Source organism: Asterias rubens, chromosome 5, assembly GCF_902459465.1.
Source record: "Asterias rubens chromosome 5, eAstRub1.3, whole genome shotgun sequence".
In the NCBI taxonomy this organism is placed as follows: domain Eukaryota; kingdom Metazoa; phylum Echinodermata; class Asteroidea; order Forcipulatida; family Asteriidae; genus Asterias; species Asterias rubens.
In genome coordinates, this window is record NC_047066.1 from 14,521,644 (window position 1) to 14,541,366 (window position 19,723).

Below are 19,723 nucleotides of genomic sequence, written 5' to 3' on the forward strand. Positions count from 1 at the left end.
CCAAGTTGTGGAATAGAATCGTCATCGATCACCATTCCCCGAGGAAACCCCATAAATTGTTTTGCTTTATGAATGTGCTGCTGTATTGAAGCTGTTGCAGCTATTCCGGAGAATAGGCTGATTCTAAGGAGGGGGCAATGTAACGAACTGAAACTGTGCGCCCCGCCGGTGCGTTGGAGTGGCCCCGCCGGATCTTGGAGGACAACGCTCCCACGGCAGCTGGCTTGAACTTTTGGTGAACTGTTCTGTGATTGGACGAACTATCGATGATGTATAACATTGTATAACATAATTATAAGAGATTATCCAGGTGCGCGGACCGGATGCGTTGTTTTGGCGCCTTTTCTAGCAATGTATTGTGTATGATTAAGATGTGTAGACAGACCAAATGTTGAGTTCAGTGAGTGAGCATGGAATAAGTTGTTCTTCTCGAAGTATTAAATAAATCAGTGTGTTTCATATTGAACGGAATTTGAGTTCGTTTGTTTTCTGTCTGCGTTTGGCTCCAGAGCAAACAAGGACCCTGGCCTGGCAGTACGTTACACTATCAACAGCTCCCCATTACTGTTACCAAAAAGGTTTTATATGATACAATTATTTTGAGTAATTACCAATAGTGTCCACTGCCTTTAATGTACTTAGATCAAAGTTAAAACCCCATGTTAAGTCACGTACTGTATGTGTAGTTTTTTCTGCCTTTTCGTAATGATGTTAGAATGTCGCACGAAGAAGACTAAAAATAATGTCCGTCTTATCAACAATGATCACCACAAGAGGGCGTTGTACAGGTTTGTTGAGTGTGCAAATAAATCACAGAGCGCCACATTTTGCATTTTGACAGCCGGTGTGCATACTGCATGCTCTCTATTTATTAGTATAGTAAAGAGTTTTGTTAAACAGTCAAAAGTTTAGTAATGCAATTAATGTTTCAAAATGAAACGGACCAAGTGTAAAAAAAAGTGTTCAAACAAACGTGTGTGAGTTGCATCCAGAAACAGCCCCCCCCCGCGCTGTGTGATTCACACAGCAATCCACAGCAAGGTCAAGGAAGGAGGACCAAACAACCGAAGTCTGCGCTGTGATTTTGTGTGCAGTGCACACACCGGTACACCGTTCATATCGTCGGGCATCATCAAGTGCCCCCTTTTGTAGTAGCAGAGAGGTTCTTAACAACCAATTGACAAGTAAGTACATAAGGAGAAACTATAAATAATACTTACACGTATCGTAGCGTCATACGTTATCGACCCTCATATGTTTTCGGTCCCCAACTTTGATTCCCGTTTACCTCGAGATTGTGCAAGCTGCACCGGTGACAGAAGCTATGCAGTTTACTCACTGTCTGTATTTTCATCAGGCTTAATCATGCTGAGAAAAAAGTTTCCTGTCGTTGGTTATGCTCAAACATTTATAAAATGATTGATTTTTGGTACTAATCACTAAGTGCATTATTATGCCAACATTCAAATGAGTCAAAGAAACATCATCCAACCTCAAAAGTTCAAATAGTAGGCCAGCCAAAGTGTGAAATTACACTTTGGACGGCATAGTTTGTTAATGGCTGGCATCCATGCTAGATGTATGGATCATGGGCTCGGGAAGACGATTAGGGTGGATGCCCAGCTTGATTTTGAATTTTAAGGTCATTTTGGGGTAAAAAGGTAAAAAAAGGTCAAAAATCAATATTTTCAAAATTTGTGTCAAATTTATTCAGATTTGATAGATCTATCCATAAAATGTATTTTAAACTTTATGTTGATACTACAAACCTATGTAATTAACGTATAAACTTTGACCTTGTGCACAAATGTATAGCAAAACGAAGTGTAAAAGTGTGATTATCTTGAAAAGGGTACATTTTGAGTACACCAATTATTTTTGCACTCCCCATCCTCATTGGTGCATATATTGGTTTCAAACAACTTTTTTTGAAAGGTAAATATACCCAGGCAGTTTTTGAGAAAAAAAAAATAATTCAAATACCACCTTCATGTGGGGGTCTTACCGACTCATTTTAAGGTCAAAATTTCAAATAAGGCAAAAATTTTGCATTTTTTTAATTTTCACAAAATTTAACCCCAAGTGATAGATCTATCAATAACATGTATTTTTACGTTCATGTTGATATGACAAACGTATGTAATTAACGGATAAACTTTGACCTTGTACACAAACGTATACAAAAGCAAAACGTAAAAGTGTGATTATCTTGAAAAGTGTACATTTTTAGTATACCAGCATTTTTTGGCACTCCCCAGCTCATTGGTGCATATATATGTTTCAAACAAATTTTTTGGGAAAGGTTAATGTACCCAGGCAGTTTAAAAAAAAAAAAAAAAATCAAATACCACCTTCGTGTAAGGTCATTTTGAGGTCAAAAAGTGCCAAAAATGTCAAAATTTAATTTTTTTTGACTTTCTGCGCCTAATTTTACCCCAGGCGGCAGATCTATCCATTTAATATAGTTTCATGCCAAGTCTGTGAAATTATGAGTTAATCTTTTGTCTTGTACACAAACGTGTAGGAAAATTTAATCTTAAGTTGCAATTTTCTCAAAAAGTGCGTATCTTGAGCACAATACGGTGTTTTGCACTTCCTATCCCAGCAATGCATATAATTGTTTGAAAACAATTTTTTTTTTGAAAGGTCAATATACCAAGGCATTAAAAAAAATCATATCAGACTTTCTTATGTGGTAAAATGAAACAAAAAGGTACTTGTATGCTATTCACGCAGAACAGTTTGACATAGTTTTACAGTTTGACTTGGTGCCCTTTGATTTGCACCTTAATAAAACTAGCTCAAATCAAGCATCTGAGATAGGGGTAGTCTTCCAGGTAACCCCACTCTTTCTTTTAAGCTCATGTGTGTCCGTGTCAGTGTGAGAGATGAGACGTCCATGTATTCCTAGTTTATGCTGTGTGAAGTTTCAGTGCATCTCTTGTTGGCGGTAACATCTCCAGGCACTTCTTCGCCTTATTTATCAAAGAGTTGGAGCCTGACAAGGTTGATGATTTTATACCAAGGTGCACAAGTGTTACCAAACTGCTCAATGAGAGCAAGTTCTCCTTAACGGCCGATTCCCTTGACACATATTAACTTCGCTTTTCGGAGACTTGCTTTTCCCAATGGTCATGTAGGAGAGGCTGTGTTGCATCATTTAAGAGCATGTAAGCTTGGCAAGTCTCTCAGTTACTGCACCGATCGGGTAACTAATGTGCATTTATTTCCAAGTTTCTGACGCTTTTGAACACACAAATGTGACATTTCTCCACCTGCAAATCACTCTTATCCTTCATTGACTGCCTCTATGCATGGAGCATCAACCGGGTGTCAGCCTGCTAAGGTGTCCTCAAAACGTCATCTCTCCTAAAGGACCATGGCTTCCGTAACATAAAGGAACCCCCGCCTGTACTATTCCTCATCTTTCCAGTAGACCCTTGCCCTTTCTACAAAAACGTCTGACAAGAACTTGAGATCAGGTTTGTTCAATAGCCCATACCTGACGTGTATAGGTGTGGAACCCCGGTCTATCGATGAACTTTCGAATTGGCTTTTTCTTTCCCATTCTCTTCGACTGTGTCACTGCCTTGGTGGAGCCCTCTCCAATCTAGCGATCAAGACCAGGTTGTAGGTTCCAGTGGCAGCATTGAGCAATTGTTGCAGTAACTTTCTGTCCGTTTTGATAGGCTTTTGTACCGTACATAATTCGTTTGTTTGAAACATTTGCATTGTACAGATCAGAGAAAGTTTTTGCGCAATGTTTTCTTCAGGGCGTCACTAAAACCATCAGTTTCTTGAAGCAGACGGTGCTTCCAGATGGTTATTATATACTGCGTTTCATGATTTGGAGTTGTTAGAAGATCACTTTACCACAGCAACTGGTGCATGTCTTTGGTTGTCAAAGACACCAGTGGTATCTCTCTAACAATATCAGAGTCTGTGTCATCTTCTTCGCCAAGGTTGGGTTTAGTCGGAACACATCAAATCTTACTGTTTGTTATGAAAGCTTCTAAACATCATCAACATCTCTGCCTTCTTGAGGAGTTTCATATCTGCCAGATGAACACATCCATATCGATCAAAGTTACTGTGGTCATAGATGATGGGGACGGCAGCATTACGGAAAAAGCTTCCAGATTGGTGATCAAGTATCTGTCTTTCCGAGTCCTGGATCTCAATCTCCACCATCACAATGTAATGAGACCACAGTCGGGAGTTTGGATTTCTAGAGTGCTTGTTGAATTTGTTTAAGCAGACGTAGTCCTCCCTTGAAAAAGATTTAAATCTCAAACTTTGGACTTGCCCGTTTAAGTTCATTTCTTCCTGAAGTGTATAGTGGCCGGGCAACTGTGATGATGGAATGTTTCTGACCTGTGTTATGTCCACAAACTGATTGATCAAAGTGATGAGATTGTCATTGCTGTCTGCTAGTGCCTGAAGAGTAGTGAGAATTCTTTCATCAAAGAAACTTGGCATAAAAGTATGTCAAGCTGTATTGGTTTTGGTGTGCCTGGTTACATGTAGCTCTGGAGTTAGCTTTGACTAATGGCACTCCAGATAAGAAAGTATACAATGTTCCACTGCACGATACCCCATACCCCCAATCGTAGCTACAATGTGTAGGCCTACCTAGGAAAAAACAAAATTTTACTGCAAAAAGAATGTTCAACTTTGTTAATTCACTAATAAAAGTTGTGTATTTAACTGCATATAATGTACTTGGAAAGATTGGGAGTGTTGGAATAACTTTGATACAAACATGCATTTTTTGAGCACATCAAACTATACAACTACTATATCAAACTAATTGCATGAATCAGCATACGCATTTCTTGTTTCAATTTACCAATGAGGAAGGTGTAATATGAATATAGTTTAAACTAAAACTGCCTTGGTATATTGACCTTTCACAAAAAAAGTTGTTTTCAAACATTTATATGCATTGCTGGGATAGAAAGTGCAAAAACACTGCTCAAGATACGCACTTTTTGAGAAAATTGCAATTGAAGATTTAATTTTCCTATACGTTGTGTACAAGACAAAGGATTAACTCATAATTTCACAGACTTGGCATGTCATTTTGACGATGAAACTATTTTTTATGGATAGATCTGCCGCCTGGGGTAAAATTTGGCGAAAAAATTAAAAAAAATTAAATTTTGACATTTTTGGCACTTTTTGACCTCAATATGACCTTACACGAAGGTGGTATTTGAGTAATTTCTTTTTTCAAAAACTGCCTGGGTACATTAACCTTTCAAAAAAAATAGTTGTTTGAATACATAACTGCACCATTGAGTGCAAAAAAAGCTGGTATACTAACAATTTACACTTTCAAGATAATCACACTTTCACGTTTTGCTTTGCTATACGTTTGTGTACAAGGTCAAAGTTTATTCGTTAATTACATATGTTTGGCATATCAACATTAACGTAAAAATACATTTTATGGATAGATCTATCACTTCGAATCAAATTTTGTGAAAATTTCAAAAATGCTAATTTTTTGCTTTATTTGAAACTTTGACCTTAAAATAAGTCGGTAAGACCCCACATGAAGGTGGTATTTGAATTATTTTTTTTTCTCAAAAACTGCCTGGGTATATTTACCTTTCAAAAAAAGTTATTTGAAACCAATAAATGCACCAATGAGGATGGGGAGTGCAAAAACAATTGGTGTACTCAAAATGTACCCTTTTCAAGATAATCACACTTTTACACTTCGTTTTGCTATACATTTGTGCACAAGGTCAAAGTTTATACGTTAATTACATAGGTTTCTAGTATCAACATAAAGTTAAAAACACATTTCATGGATAGATCTATCAAATGTGAATAAATTTGACATAAATTTTGAAAATGTTGATTTTTGACCTTTTTTGACCTTTTTACCCCAAAATGACCTTAAAATTCAAAATCAAGCTGGGCATCCACCCTAATCGTCTTCCCGAGCCCATGATCCAAACATCTACCATGGATGCTAGCCATTAACAAACTATGCCGTGGTTTTTTTTTCTAGAGCACTTTTTAAAGTTTGGCTGGTCTACTAAAAACAAAATTACTATCTGCTAGATTGAGTTTCATTCTGCTTTAGTCACTAGATGGATGATGTGAGGTGGTTACTATTTGGGATTCTATGGTGTGCCAATATGGGGAAAATATTAAAATATTTTAAGTGAAAATGACCAAAAATAATTTTTATTTTATTTACTGAATACTGTAATAAATTCCGATTAAGCGTAATAAATATTAAGTCTACATTATATTAAAGATAAAATATCATAGATTGGTTTATTATCTCCTGAAACCAAACATTACTGGTCTGAAATGGGGGAAAACGGATTGTTATGAAGTGTGTGTGTTTCAAGGGGGGGGGGGGGGGGTGGGGTGTTTTACTTTCATGCCTTATGATATCTCTGGATTCTAATATAGTAGCCAAAATGCCTTAGGACAAAATTGTAATTAAATTTGTTAAGTAGTAGTTGAATAATATTTTTGATTTACTTTGCACGCCATACTAGCTTCTGAATATTCAATAAAATCCAACCAATGAAAGGTGTTAAAACATGTGCGTTGCTCCAATGTCGTGCATGCATAAGCACTGTTAATGGCGGACTGTCTCTCGCAACGTAAAACCAAAACTTGAAAAATTTCGACACATCATGAAGTGTAAGGGTTATTGTTAAAAAATTGGATAGATGATTTGAAAAAAAGAAATTTAGTTTTTGATTGTGAACAATTTTCCTGTTATCCTACTGAAAACACATGACACCAGGATAATACTAGTAAACTTGCGGGTACAACCATCATGACCATGTGTAAATCTTTTTTATAAAAAAGGTGAGTGTTGGCTCTGAAAAGAGCCGGTTGGGCCTCGACTACTCCTAGAACTATCGGTTTCGTCCGGCTATCGTAATATAGTCGTACGAACCCGAAATAGTTCTAGGAGTAGGTCTCGACCAGAGTATAGTGTTCGAAACATCGAGACCCGACCGGTTCTTTTCAGAGCCAACACTCACCTAATTAAGAGATTTACACTTGGTTGTACCCACAAGTTTGCTATTTATTTATATACACATGTACATGTAGTTTCTTCTTATCTCTCCACACCACCATGCAAAGCTTCAAACAATACTAAGTAAGTACATCACATATGTATAAGGGAATTTGAGAAAAAAGGTAGGCCTAACAAATATAGTATGAGCATGATGAGATGAGAGAGTGAGCATGGGTGAGGTGGGGGGGAATTATGGTCATGAAGGTCGTCGAGGATAGCGGAACGAATGTCATCATCATGTTCCTCTCATCATGATCATAGACCTTTTCGCAGATACCATTGTGCACGCGCAGACTGTCTAATGAGGTGCATTGCTAGACCACAATGCACCTAATTCCAAGCTTTACGTACGGGCCCCAGTATTTGCGAAAAGGTCTATTGAGTATGGAGTAGGCAGGCGCAGGGGAGCTAGCCATACTCTTGGATGACTAGTGTAGTACATGTATACACATATTGACTGGCAACGAGGTATTTAGTATACTTCTATTCCCACGAGGGACTTTGAGTGACCAGAAGAGCAGGGAAATAGGCTACTCCTCTGGTCACTCACAGGCCCGAGGGGGAATAGCCGTAAACTAGTTACCGAAATATGCCAGTCAACATGTGTTTTATAACACAGCTCGTCGGTCTTAAATGTCAAATAAGAACAGAAAAAGGAGTTTTGTAGTTCACGGTTCAAGTTAAGAGAGGGCGCTGTTACCGCGGGCACTGTATATTCAAAGACTATTGCCCGCTCTGGTACTATTCCCGAAACACGCGCGCGATCACTAGCCTATCTTATTAGTTCATCCCACGTGACCGTGTTTCAGCCAACCAGAATACAGAACGAGCAAGAGGTGTGTTATAATGAAATTTACTACTCGGCTAGTCGCGACTATGACACTAGTCGTGACTAATTTTGAGTTCTCAAAAAAACGCAAATATAGTAAAATTTCAAGCTGAAAAGGGTTGAAGGTTTGTGTCATTGATGTCTGATGATTGTGTTTTTAGTACATAAATTATGTTGTCATGAATAGTCGTGAGCGACACAATAGGAGACTTTCCAACGCTAGGCGGCAGCAGACATACCGGGTAAATTTCCATTGTTTACGTAGTTCTGAACATGCGCATAATTCTGAGAACAATGGATTTACCCGGTAAGTCTGCTGCCCTCTATCGTCCCAGAAAGTCTCCCATTGGTTCACCAAAAACAAGTAGTCGCGATTTTTTGTGTAGTGGTCATGGTAGCACCATTAACCGAGTACTTGAAAAATGGTAGCAAGACTTATCTGCTAATGACGTACCTTGTTTGATTTAATAATTATTTTTCTGGTTTATTCATTCACTGCACTGGCGGCCAAGCAGGCTGAAAAGCACATAATTACAAGTAAAAAATACAAAAACTATATTATTATTGTGTAATTGATGCTTCATCAATCAAAGAATAAAATCCTGTGGTACGTGACGCTCAAACGAATATAAATTAGTAAATTTTTGGTATAGATCACTGTCGCTTTATTATACCAACAATCAAAATGATCGTCTGCTAGATTGAGTTTCATTCTCCTCCAGTCATTCAGTAGATTACATGATGTGGTTGCTATTTGGGATTCTATGGCTCGCCATAGTGGGGAAACAAATTCAAAAATATGTAAATTACATTTTTAATTTTTTTTTTATTACTGCATACTGTAATAAATTCTGATAAACATAATACATAGTATGCCACGTAATGTGAGATGCACGTATACGGCCTGCCCTACAAGATGGCCACTTTCGTTGCAGCAAAGTGTTTATTCAACACGGTCTATTGGAGCACCATTGTGACCACCTGGATCCCTTTTGTTAGAGTCCTTGGATTCATTGTGTGGACTGCTCAACAATAACTAATCACATAAAAAACACTCTATACATGTACAGCCAATTAACATCTGGTCCCAATTTCATAGAGCTGCTTTCAAAGTCAGAAAATAGTGCTTTCCGTAGTCTGCTAAGCAGAAATGAGCAGGATAGGCCTACTGGTAACTACATATTTAGTGACATGGTAATTTAGCTACTTTTTGTGCTTTATAAAGGCACTGAACACGTTTGGTAATTCTCAAAACCAGTATTCTTGCTTGGTATATCCCCACATGCATAAAATAACAAGCCTGTGAACATTTGGACTCAATTGGGATTGAAGTTGCAAGAAAATGATAAAGAAACACACCCTTTTTGTAGAAAATAGTGTGCTTTCAGATAGGAATAAAAGGCTTCTGGCCAGTAGTATTTTATTATTGTAGTGAGAAATTACCTCTTTCTCAAAAATTACAATACTTCAGAGGGTTACACACCTTTATTCCGACCCCCCTATAGATGTTCCGACACCCCTATGTTCCGACACCCCTATGTTCCGACAAGTCAGCCTATATTCCGACACCCCTATATTCCGACACCCCTATGATGGAACATAAGGGTGTCGGAACATAGGGATGTCAGAATATAGAGCAGTCACCTTTCAGAGGGAATTGTTTCTCACAATCTTTTATAGGCCTACTATCAACAGCTCTCTGTTGCTCACTACCAAGTAAGGGTTTACTCTAGTATACACGTATGAGTAATTACCAAATGTGTACAGAGCCTTTAGGCAGCTCTATTAAATTGGGCCCAGACGAGGTCTTCTGTTCCCAGCTTTCCCCAAAATGTTAGGGTGTCTTGGGTTGGGAGTGCTTTCTGAGTTGAAAATATGATGGCCCTATTGCTCACTTGCATGATGGAGGTTACATCATAATAATATCGAAGTCTTAGGGCCTATAGCGCACACGTGTATCTACCAAACTAGGTACTCAAGGCGCTGAGTATTCAGAAAGATAGGTTATTGCAGTGATGTATTCTGAGACGCAATGGCGCATACAGCAGCCACAGCCAGAAACACCGGGGCGAACCCCTTCTTTTTCTAAAAAGTGCACTGGGTTCTTTTACATACATTACACAACACATGGGATCAATGCCTTTACGCCCCATCCGAAGGACGAAGCAGTGGTAAAGAGTTTTGCTTTTAAAGGACACAAGTGTCACGGCTGGGGATTCAAACCCACACTCTGCTGATCAGAAACACCAGAGTGTGAACTCGGTGCTCTTAACCGCTCGGCCACGACACTTCCACTTCAAGTTGGAAGTGGGTGGGAACAAATTCAAAACTCTGTGCCCTAATGTGCAGTTCTGTAGACTGTGAAAAGGAGACTGTTTGTACAATCCGCATTAAGCAGGGCCAAATTTCACAGAGCTGCTTCAGCACAAAAAGGAGCTAAGCACAACAGAAAGATACTTTCTGGAAAAAAGGATAACAACTAAAATACCATACTGCTTATTTTTGCTTAGCAGAGACTTTTTTAAAAGCAATGTTTGCTTTCTAATACTACACATACTTATACTACCGAATTTGGCTTTTTAGAGCCCCCCCCCCCCCTTATGTCTTTGAGCATTGAGTCAATACCATATCACTCAATGCAAAGTTATTCTCTTTCAAATTACTACACACCCAAGCGCGCTATTACAAAGGGCACCATCAATCATATCAATGTTTTTTGGGGCGGCCAGTTATCAAGGCTGCTAATTTATCATACAAACAGTCCCCTTTATTGTACTGTACAGTGTGATTGGTTTGTAACCATTGTTTGCTCTTATGTCTAGCCGTGATTTTGCCCTTGTAAAGGTCAATGTACAGAGTCACAGTCCTCAGTGGAAACCACTCAACATGAAATCAGTATACGATTTAAGGGGCATTAGTTTAGGTAGGATTCAAGGGGAATTAGTATAGGGTTCATGGGCATCAGCAAGGCAATCAAAAGGGGGCAATCAATAAGGGCACACTGGAGATATAATCAATTACTGGTTACTCATGTGCTTATAAAGGGCTATGTGATTTTGCCGTATTTAACAGGCCTCCCCCCAAACGAACCCTAAATAAAAAATTAACCCAAAAAATAAAAAAATAAAAAAATTATTTCCCCCCTTTTTTATGATTATATTTTATAACTTAGATAAAATCCATATAAGACAATGAAGTGAAAACTATATGGAACACCCCAGATTGCAGAATATGGCTTTCAAAAGCAAAGATAAATTTACTTTTAGAAGCAGGCTTCGTTCCTTCAAGCTGTCGCCCTCTCTAGCTTTCACACTTTGCGGTCGCAAGCTTTCAAAATTTTCACTCACAATTAAGTTTTTTGTTCAACAGCCTATCCTTTAATACATGCCAAAAAGGCTGCAATAATTTAACATGCACTGTTTGTATACAATCTGCGAAAGTCATAGTTGGAAATTTCCTCTCAGGTTTAATTTAACATTCATAAATACCTCAGACAGTTTCGCTATTCCTTTTGGTGGAGAGCCCGTCACGTGGGTGTGTACAAACCTTTGTTTAGGACTAGTAAAAAGTGTTGGAAACATGGGGGTAACACGCGTGCTTGCACCTGTGCTTATAAGACAGTTTCTTCATTCCTATTGGTCGAGAGCAACGGCTGAACATCACGCGACATCACGCGACATCACGCGATACGCTCGACGCGCATAGCATTTCCTTATTATAAGGAGTTGTTTACCCGAGGGCCTTTGAAATCATAGCTGGAGGGGTGTTGTGTTGAAAGAAATCATTGGACACTAATAATTTTTGCATTTGTTTTACTTTTTGACCAAAAAGTGTTGATGGTTTTTGACCGAAAAGGTATTTATGAATGGGAATCAAAGTGTGTTGAATCGGTTTTCAACTAGTGGTTTAAACCCGTCGTCGAGGCCTCCTAGTTCTTGATAATTTACCACACATTGATTCCCTTAATCTAACGCATGGTGGAGGAAGGAAGGGATGGAAGGATCATCTATTTGCTTATTCAATATGTATACCCCCCCCCCCCCTAGAAAAAAACTGTGTACCATCTGGATATTTAAACATGATTGGCTTCTCCATCTACAACTTAAAACTCACATCTACAACTAAAAATTCTCTATGGATGTGTCAGCTTTGTTCTATAACCCTGTAGGCCCGAATCATATAATACTGAACATCGCCATTGCAGTGAACGTCCACATTGTTCGTATACATGTACAATACTTACTGCTTTGACAAAAACAAAAAAGTACTCGGTTTAGTACAATCATATCAGCTCAATGTGTATCTTGTGGCAAATACAGAAGAGGAGTTTTGAACCATACCACGGGAGTTGGACTGTGGTTATATGAAAATATGTACGTTTATTAGGACCCTGGTATTGTCCGTGTAGGCCCCCTTGCGTACAATGATGTACCACTTTCAAGCAGTGCCCTACCTGGTGGACAAAGGAGGCAGATCATTGGATGATCGTCGTTCTTGATGCGTAAAAGAAGCGTGTGACCTCAGCTTACCAGCAGGTTTCGCAAGGGGTCAACTGCAGGTAAGGCTGGGTCTGAAACGGCGACTTAGGCTAGAGCTACACATGTACAATGTATAGACAAATTCAGACGCGCACCAGGCGCACATGTGTTGAGCACCGCGCGCCACTGCTGTGGTGTACATGTGTCTAGTTTTGTGCACAAAGACATGAGGAAATCATGTTAATTTTCACTCTTTATGGAAATTAAATGTTGTCCTCAACGACTTACACAATTTCCTTTCCAGGACACCATGAAGTAGATCACTGACCAGAAATATTTGCAACTAAGTAGAAACCGAATCATCTTATAAAAGGTGATGTCTTAGGTGAGCTTGGGGAAAAGACGCGGAAACTGCATAAAATAGTCACTAAAATGAGTATTTTGTCAGAATTTCAGTATTTTCCTCTGTGCTTAATTAAAAAAAAAAATATCAAGAATGTTGTAAATCGTCATTTTACATGCAGCCATGTCAGAAAAATCACATAGACTGTCAAGGAAGACATTAAATTTCCATAAAAAGTGAGAAGGGAACGATTTTCTTGTGTCTTTGTGCACAAAATTAAGCACAGCTACACCGCAGCAGTGGCGTGTGGCGCCCATGGCGGCGCCCAGGACTTGCACGCCTGGATTTGTCTATACTGCTAGATCAGCCCATTTGCCAGTGTTGAAGAATAGGCAGATGCGCGCGATCTAGCCGAAGTCACCTTTTCGGACACAGCCTAATTTAAAATTGAGGGAATTTGGCCTACCATGTTTTTCTTGGGTTAGAAACATACATTGAGATGTGATAGCGAAATCAAAGTAAATTTGATAACAGTTTTGTATTTCATTTTCTCACCAGCACTGATCTCGCTATCAAAAGACTTCATCTTCAAAATGGCTGATAAAAAAGCTGAAGTTGCGTCACGGTGAGTATTTCCATACCAGTCATGATAGTTGTTTCAGTTTTTCAATCTTTTTACTACTAGCTTTGTAGAACTTTATCTCCTTGAAAGAGAGCATGGGAAATTTATCTTGGGCCCTCGTAAATGCATCTTGGGGTAGGGGCATCCTAAGCAAAATAAAATAGCTAAGCACAACAACACTTTGTCCTATAGGGCCTATTGCCTAGTAGAAAGTTTTTAAGCAATATTTCATAGAACTGCTTGTGAAAAAAGTATTGCTTTAAAATGTTTTCCTGCTGAGCAGAAATGAGCAGAATACCAGTAATAAAATTATGACATTAGACTTTGATATTTTTGTGTGTAACCTTTATTCTGGTGAGAATGATTTGGTAGTGCTACCTAGGTCTGTTGTGCTTCCTAAGATTGTTTTCCTTTGTATAGACTCCCTGTGTAGGCCCTCGGCGCCGAGGTCAAAGGATTGAAATGCAGAGACCAGAAGCAGAGACCTTATTGCAAAGGCTCGGTACAGGCGTTTAAGGCGTGGAATGTGGTGCATTCGGGTCTAGCCTAGCAATCAAGCTTGATTGCTAGCTATATAGCTAGTTTATACTAGCATGCACCTCATTCAACAGTTTGCGCTTGTGCAATGGGTATTTGCAAAAAGGTCTCTGTACATGTATGCACTGCGCACAATTCTTATTCAATGATATGTCGCTTTTGACCTCAGTGAGGGCGCTGTTCAAAGTTATAGACGTCACATACAAAGGGGTTTATAATGAAACCTGTTTCGTTTTTCAAATGCTCGTTTTTATTATTTTACAGTTCAGAGAGGTTTCACTACAATGGCTTCCTGCCGGACACACTGAATTCCTCCTACCATGAGGTGGATCTCAATGCTGAACCTCCTCCCTCTGATGCAGACGTGGTCATAATTGACGGGCAGCAGTCTCGCACCTTGAAAGACAAAGAACTCTTGCAGCAAGCGCAGAGGGAGGAGGATGATTCAGATGAAGAGCTGGACTTTTATGAGGCAAGCCCGTCACAGAGACTTCTTCCATTGAGTGAAACACACGTAGGCTTTTTTATTGTATAGTGCTTACTTGCTCCTTCCATGTTGTAGTATACTGTGTACATGACAAGCATACGTGTATACATGTAGCACGTACAGACAAATTCAGGCGCGCACCAGGCGCACATGTGTTGAGCACCGCGCGTCACTGCTGCGGTGTACATGTGCCTTGTTTTGTGCACAAAGACATGAGGAAATCATGTTAATTTTTGCTTTTTATGGAAATTAAATGTTTTCCTCAACGACTTACACAATTTCCTTTCCAGGACACCATGATATACTAATGTAGATCACTGACCAGAAACATTTGCAACTAAATAAAAACCGAATCATCTTGAAAACGATGATGTCTTAGGTGAGTTTGGGGAAAAGATGCGGAAACTGCATAAAATCGTCATTAAAATAAGTATTTTGTCAGAATTTCAGTATTTTACTTTGTGACTATTTTACTTTGTGCTTAATTTAAAAAAAAAAATATCAAGAATGTTGTAAATCGTCATTTTACATGCAGCCATGTCAGAAAAATTGCATAGATTGTCGAGGAAGACATTAAATTTCCATAAAAAGTGAAAAGGGAACTGTTTTTCTTGTGTCTTTGTGCACAAAATTAGGCACAGCTACACCCAGCAGTGGCGCGCGACGCCCATGGCGGCGCCCAGGACTTGCACGCATGGATTTGTCTATAGCACAGTAGAGTTATCTTTAGCACTCTGTATGTTTTTTGAAGGCACTGGACACCTTTGATATTGTCAAAGACCAGTCTTTTCATTTGTATCTCAACGTGCATAAAACAACAAACCTGTGAACGTTTTAGCTCTATTGGTTGTCGAAGTTGCGAGAGAATAATGGAAGAAAAAACACCCTTGTCGCACAAGTTTTGTGCTTTTAGATGCTTGATTTGGAGACCTCAGCTGAGGTCTCAAATTCAATTCAAATACTTTAGTGAGAAATTACTTCTTTTTCCAAAACTATGTTACTTCAGAGGGAGCCGTTTCTCACAATTGGTTATACTATCAACAGGTCTCCATTGCTTGTTACAAAGTAAGTTTTTATGCTAACACTTGTTTTGTCGTTAGTGTCCAGTGCCTTTAAAGCGGAACAACCGGTAGGGCTAGCTCGGTGGTCTAGAGGTGAGACATCTCCCCCCGCAGTGCAAAGGTCAGGGGTTTGAATCCCACCCGAGGTAGTCTTGGTTCCAAGACCATTGATGTTGCGCGGTCACACACAACCAACGTTCCGATTATGCACGGCAAAAACTATACACGCTTGTAATGAACGAACGCTAGCGGGCGCTCTGTTTCTCTGATTTCCGGATCTCACCATGTCCTGTCAGAGAAACAGAGCGCCCGCTAGCGTTCGTTCATTACAAGCGTGTACAGTTTTTGCCGTGCATAATCGGAGCGTTGGTTGTGTGTGACCGCGCAACACCAATGGTCTTGGAACCAAGACTACACCCGAGGTTACATGCCTGTATTTTTTTCCACAGAACTCATGGAAAGTGTTGAGTAGTGCTTAATACATCGGTGTAAGGATGCAAACAAAATGTATTCTTTGTCTCCCTGATGAAAAATATATTAGAGTGTGATAAACAATTTTGTATTCCTTATCTAATCTGGAAGGTAATGTATGCAAAATTCAAGTCCAGATTAATGTGTGTATTTCTGAGAGGGAAAAAATTGAACTTAAAAGCGAAAACCCTTGTTCCTAAATAAGGAACCATTGGAAAAGTGTTGGCCCGTGAATCTGGAGGTCTTTAGTTCAAATCCTGCTCTAGTAATTTTTTTCTTTCTTAAACAGCAAATCAATTTAGTAAGAAACAACTAGATTAATTCCAAGGGCACTTTATACTGAAGCTTAAACAAAAATTATACGCCACACTGAAAAAAAAAAAAATGGCACGAAAGAAATTAATACAAAGGGAGGTATATCCCAAGTGGGGTGTCAAAAAGATCCCCCCTCCCCCCATTTTGAAAAGGCAAATTTTATCAGCACATCAGTGAACGATTTCCTTTGTAGAGCTACACATTTGCTACTCATTTGCTACTCAATGAGATGCATTCAGTGTGAACAAAACATGTTCAGGCTGATTCTGTTTTTCTATGCAAATTTCCTGGAAAAAATTTGTCACGGCATTTAATGACTTAAGCCCGGTTCATACTTCATGCGAATGCCAATGCGAATGCGAAGTGAATTTGACGTCACAACCCTCCTTTCGCAGTAATATTCGCAAGTGAGTTGAGCGGAGTTCAACTGCTGCGAATTTTTCGTTGCGAATTTGTGACGTCAACATTCGTATCGCATTTGCATTGGCAGGAAGTATGAACCGGGCTTTACATGTAAAAGTGAGCTGTTTTGATTATGTTGATACTGTTTCTCACTTGAAATTTCCTCTGTACAGCTACATAGTTGCTGCTCAAAAACTAGCATTTGCTACCCAATGAATTGCATTCATTCATTCATTCAGTAAAATTTATTTCAATGCTGTCATACATGTAAATTTACAAAACAATAATACAATAATGACACATTTATGTTGAAAAATACAAAAGCAATAGTATTCAGTGTGCACATAACATGTTCACAGTCTAATTGTTCTGCTATATGTACATTGTACAGTGTATACAAAATTACTAGACAAAATCATTCCCTGCATCTAATGACTTGCATATAAGTGAAAGTGAGTAATTTTTGCACTGTTTCCCACTTAATATTTCCTTTGTACAGCTTCATAAAATGTTCCAGTTGCTAGTCAAAAATTAGCATTTGCTACTCAATATTAGCATTCAGTGTGCACAAAACACGTTACAAGTTTTGCTATAATGCAAAATTGCTGGACGAAATCGTTACCTGCACCAAATGACTTGCATGTGAATGAGCAATTTTTACACTGTTTCCCACTTGGAATTAAAACTTTAATTTGTGCATGGTAGAAAGATTGTTGATTGAAAGTATCACCATCTGCTGTATGAATTATACCCATCCTTCAGTTACATCCCCGTCATGTACAGTGCAAAGCATAACACCCTATTTTTTTTCCAAACACTGGTTTTCTTTTTGTCCATGGTCCAACTAGCATTGACTAGCTTTTAAAAAGCACTATGTACAGGGATTATTTTGTAAGAACATCCTATTGCCACTTTGTCAGTGGCAATTTCACAGGTTTGCGATCTATATGTATTCTGAAGTTGTCAAATCGAGCTTTTATATTTGATATGCACCCAAAAAGTGCCTTCAATCGTACAATGTACAACCCATAATATTATCACAAGAGGGCATTAACACTAAAAAAATACTATTAATTGGGATTAACCAAGGCAACACAATTCAACAAGATGGATATTTTTGTTTGGTTAGAAAAATACAGATTTGTTTATTTGTTATACAGAATTTCAAAAAGCCTCAAAAAGCTGGTAATTTTAAGTTTGAAGCTCAAACATAAACTGGGCACATTCGAGCCCTGTAACTGTGTCCCTTTGGAATGTGATACTAAACCTTTTCGCAAATACCCATTGCACAAGCGCTAACTGTTAAATGAGGTGCGTGCTGGTCTAGCTAGCGATCAACTTGATCGCTAGCTAGAACAGCATGCACGCCACGCCTAACACGCGTGTACTGGGTATTTGCAATAAGGTCTCAGATGCTGCATACATTTTCTAAAAGAATCTTGATCTATGTGTTAAACGGTGTAGAAAAGTTTGTTTTCTCTTTTTGATTCTGGTCTTGGAAAACAAATTTCTGGTCATCAGTAAAAATGTTGAACCATAAGCCGTGTGAGTTGTTTCCCGAAATTCGAGCTCTGTTACCGTGTCCCTTTAGAACATGACACACAACCCTTTACACAAATGCCCATTGCTCTTCCTTACAGGTTGCAACACAGCGGAAGAGGACGCCCTCTTTGACTGCCCTGAGGGACGGCCAACAAGGACACGATGAGCTTGAGGAAATCAGCAGCGATGAGGCCCACGATTCTCAACAAGGTAGGCTTTTGGAGAGACCTGGACCCTATTTCACAAAGATCTAAGATTGATCGTAAGGCCATGTTTCGCGTCCCCGCCCGCTTCCTTTTTACAGGCCGCCTCCTTTTTTATTTTATTTTTTATTTTATTTTTTTATGCACATTTTTAATTTTTTTTTTTTAAATAGGGTGATTTTAAATGATCTCAGCAAAAACAATCTGAATGTCTTGTCTGAATGCCTCGACTAAATTGTTTCATTTATGTTTTGTGTATTTCAGCAGTAGAAAAAACAATGGATATTTGACATTTTAACAAAGAATGGCGGCCATCTTGAAATAAAAAATAAAAAATAAAAAGCCCCTCTTCCTCCTGTTTTTGAAAAACCCGGACGTGAAACATGTTTTTTTTTTTTACTCGGCCTAACTGCAAATCAATCGTAGTTGCTAAGAAAAGTGTCACAATACAAATCACTATGGTACATGTACAAGTATACTGAAAATATGCCTTGCGATGAATTTTATTGCTGTGTGAAATCGGCCCCTGGTCCCCATTTCATTGCTCTGCCTACCAAAGCAAAGAACATGTTAGGGAATTCGCGCATTTCACTGGTAAATAGGGGGTGTCGGCTTGTGCATAGTGTGCACTCCACGTTACTAGGCATGCTTTGCTAGCACGCAGAAATTCAGCGCTTGGCCTGTAAGTGGAGAATTACAGATGCAGGGATTTCTGTTGAGCTTATTTCATAGGTTAGCAGGGAATTTTGGCTTGTGCACTTGTGTACTCCCTGTTACGAGGCAGTCTTTGCTTACACGGCTAGTGCAGAAATTTTGTCCTAATTAGTTATGCAATTTCTATATTTACATATGTTGCAATGTTTTACAATGACACTGGATACCATTGGCACATGTAGGTGTCAAAGACCAGTCTTTTCACTTGGTGTTGTGTATCTCAACACTTGACAATTACTAAAGGTGCCGGGTGCCTTCTATACAGTTTGAATCAAATTGAAACTGTGGAACCCATTCATAATTTCTGAGCATCAAACAATATTTCTGTTCTACAGTGGATGAGCATGATTGTAAATAATACCTGTAGAAGTCATGGACATGTTCATGTAGATCCTTCAATGAAAACCTTGATTTCACCACTTGATTTCATCAAGCTCATAAGTGTATGAATAGCAATATCGAGATTCCCCGAAAGAGGGGAAAAATAAGACTGTTGAAGTAGACATTAGACGATTTTCTAAAAATCCTAGAGTTTTATCCTGATGAGAACAATTTGACAATAACACCTACCTCCCTCCTTGACAATCCACTCGACAATGTAGGCTTTGTATACAGTGGTAACAGACATCGGTGTATTGGTAAAAACCAACAAAGAGTAT

At 38.9% G+C, this 19,723-nt stretch overlaps 1 protein-coding gene across 2 annotated transcripts; it reads left to right on the top strand.

The window, feature by feature from the left end:
- Positions 1 to 838: 838 nt before the first annotated feature.
- LOC117290967 lies at positions 839 to 18,449 on the top strand. Of its 2 annotated transcripts, none has more exons than XM_033772554.1 (4): positions 839 to 1,184; positions 13,269 to 13,335; positions 14,134 to 14,383; positions 18,246 to 18,449. In XM_033772554.1, exons 2-4 carry the CDS (start codon positions 13,304 to 13,306, stop codon positions 18,399 to 18,401), a joined length of 438 nt encoding a protein of 145 aa, XP_033628445.1. In that variant the 5' UTR covers positions 839 to 1,184; positions 13,269 to 13,303; the 3' UTR covers positions 18,402 to 18,449. The 2 variants fall into 2 exon arrangements, with proteins under 2 accessions (XP_033628445.1, XP_033628446.1); XM_033772555.1 differs by having other exon boundaries at positions 14,134 to 14,341.
- The last annotated feature ends 1,274 nt before the right edge of the window (positions 18,450 to 19,723 follow it).

Bases quoted from the DNA above. Each gene is read 5' to 3' on its own strand.
- LOC117290967 (XM_033772554.1), top strand. From the start codon at position 13,304: ATGGCTGATAAAAAAGCTGAAGTTGCGTCACG. The intron at 13,336-14,133 runs GTGAGTATTTCC...ATTATTTTACAG, and splicing joins AAAGCTGAAGTTGCGTCACG to TTCAGAGAGGTTTCACTACA. The intron at 14,384-18,245 runs GTAGGCTTTTTT...TCTTCCTTACAG, and splicing joins TTCCATTGAGTGAAACACAC to GTTGCAACACAGCGGAAGAG.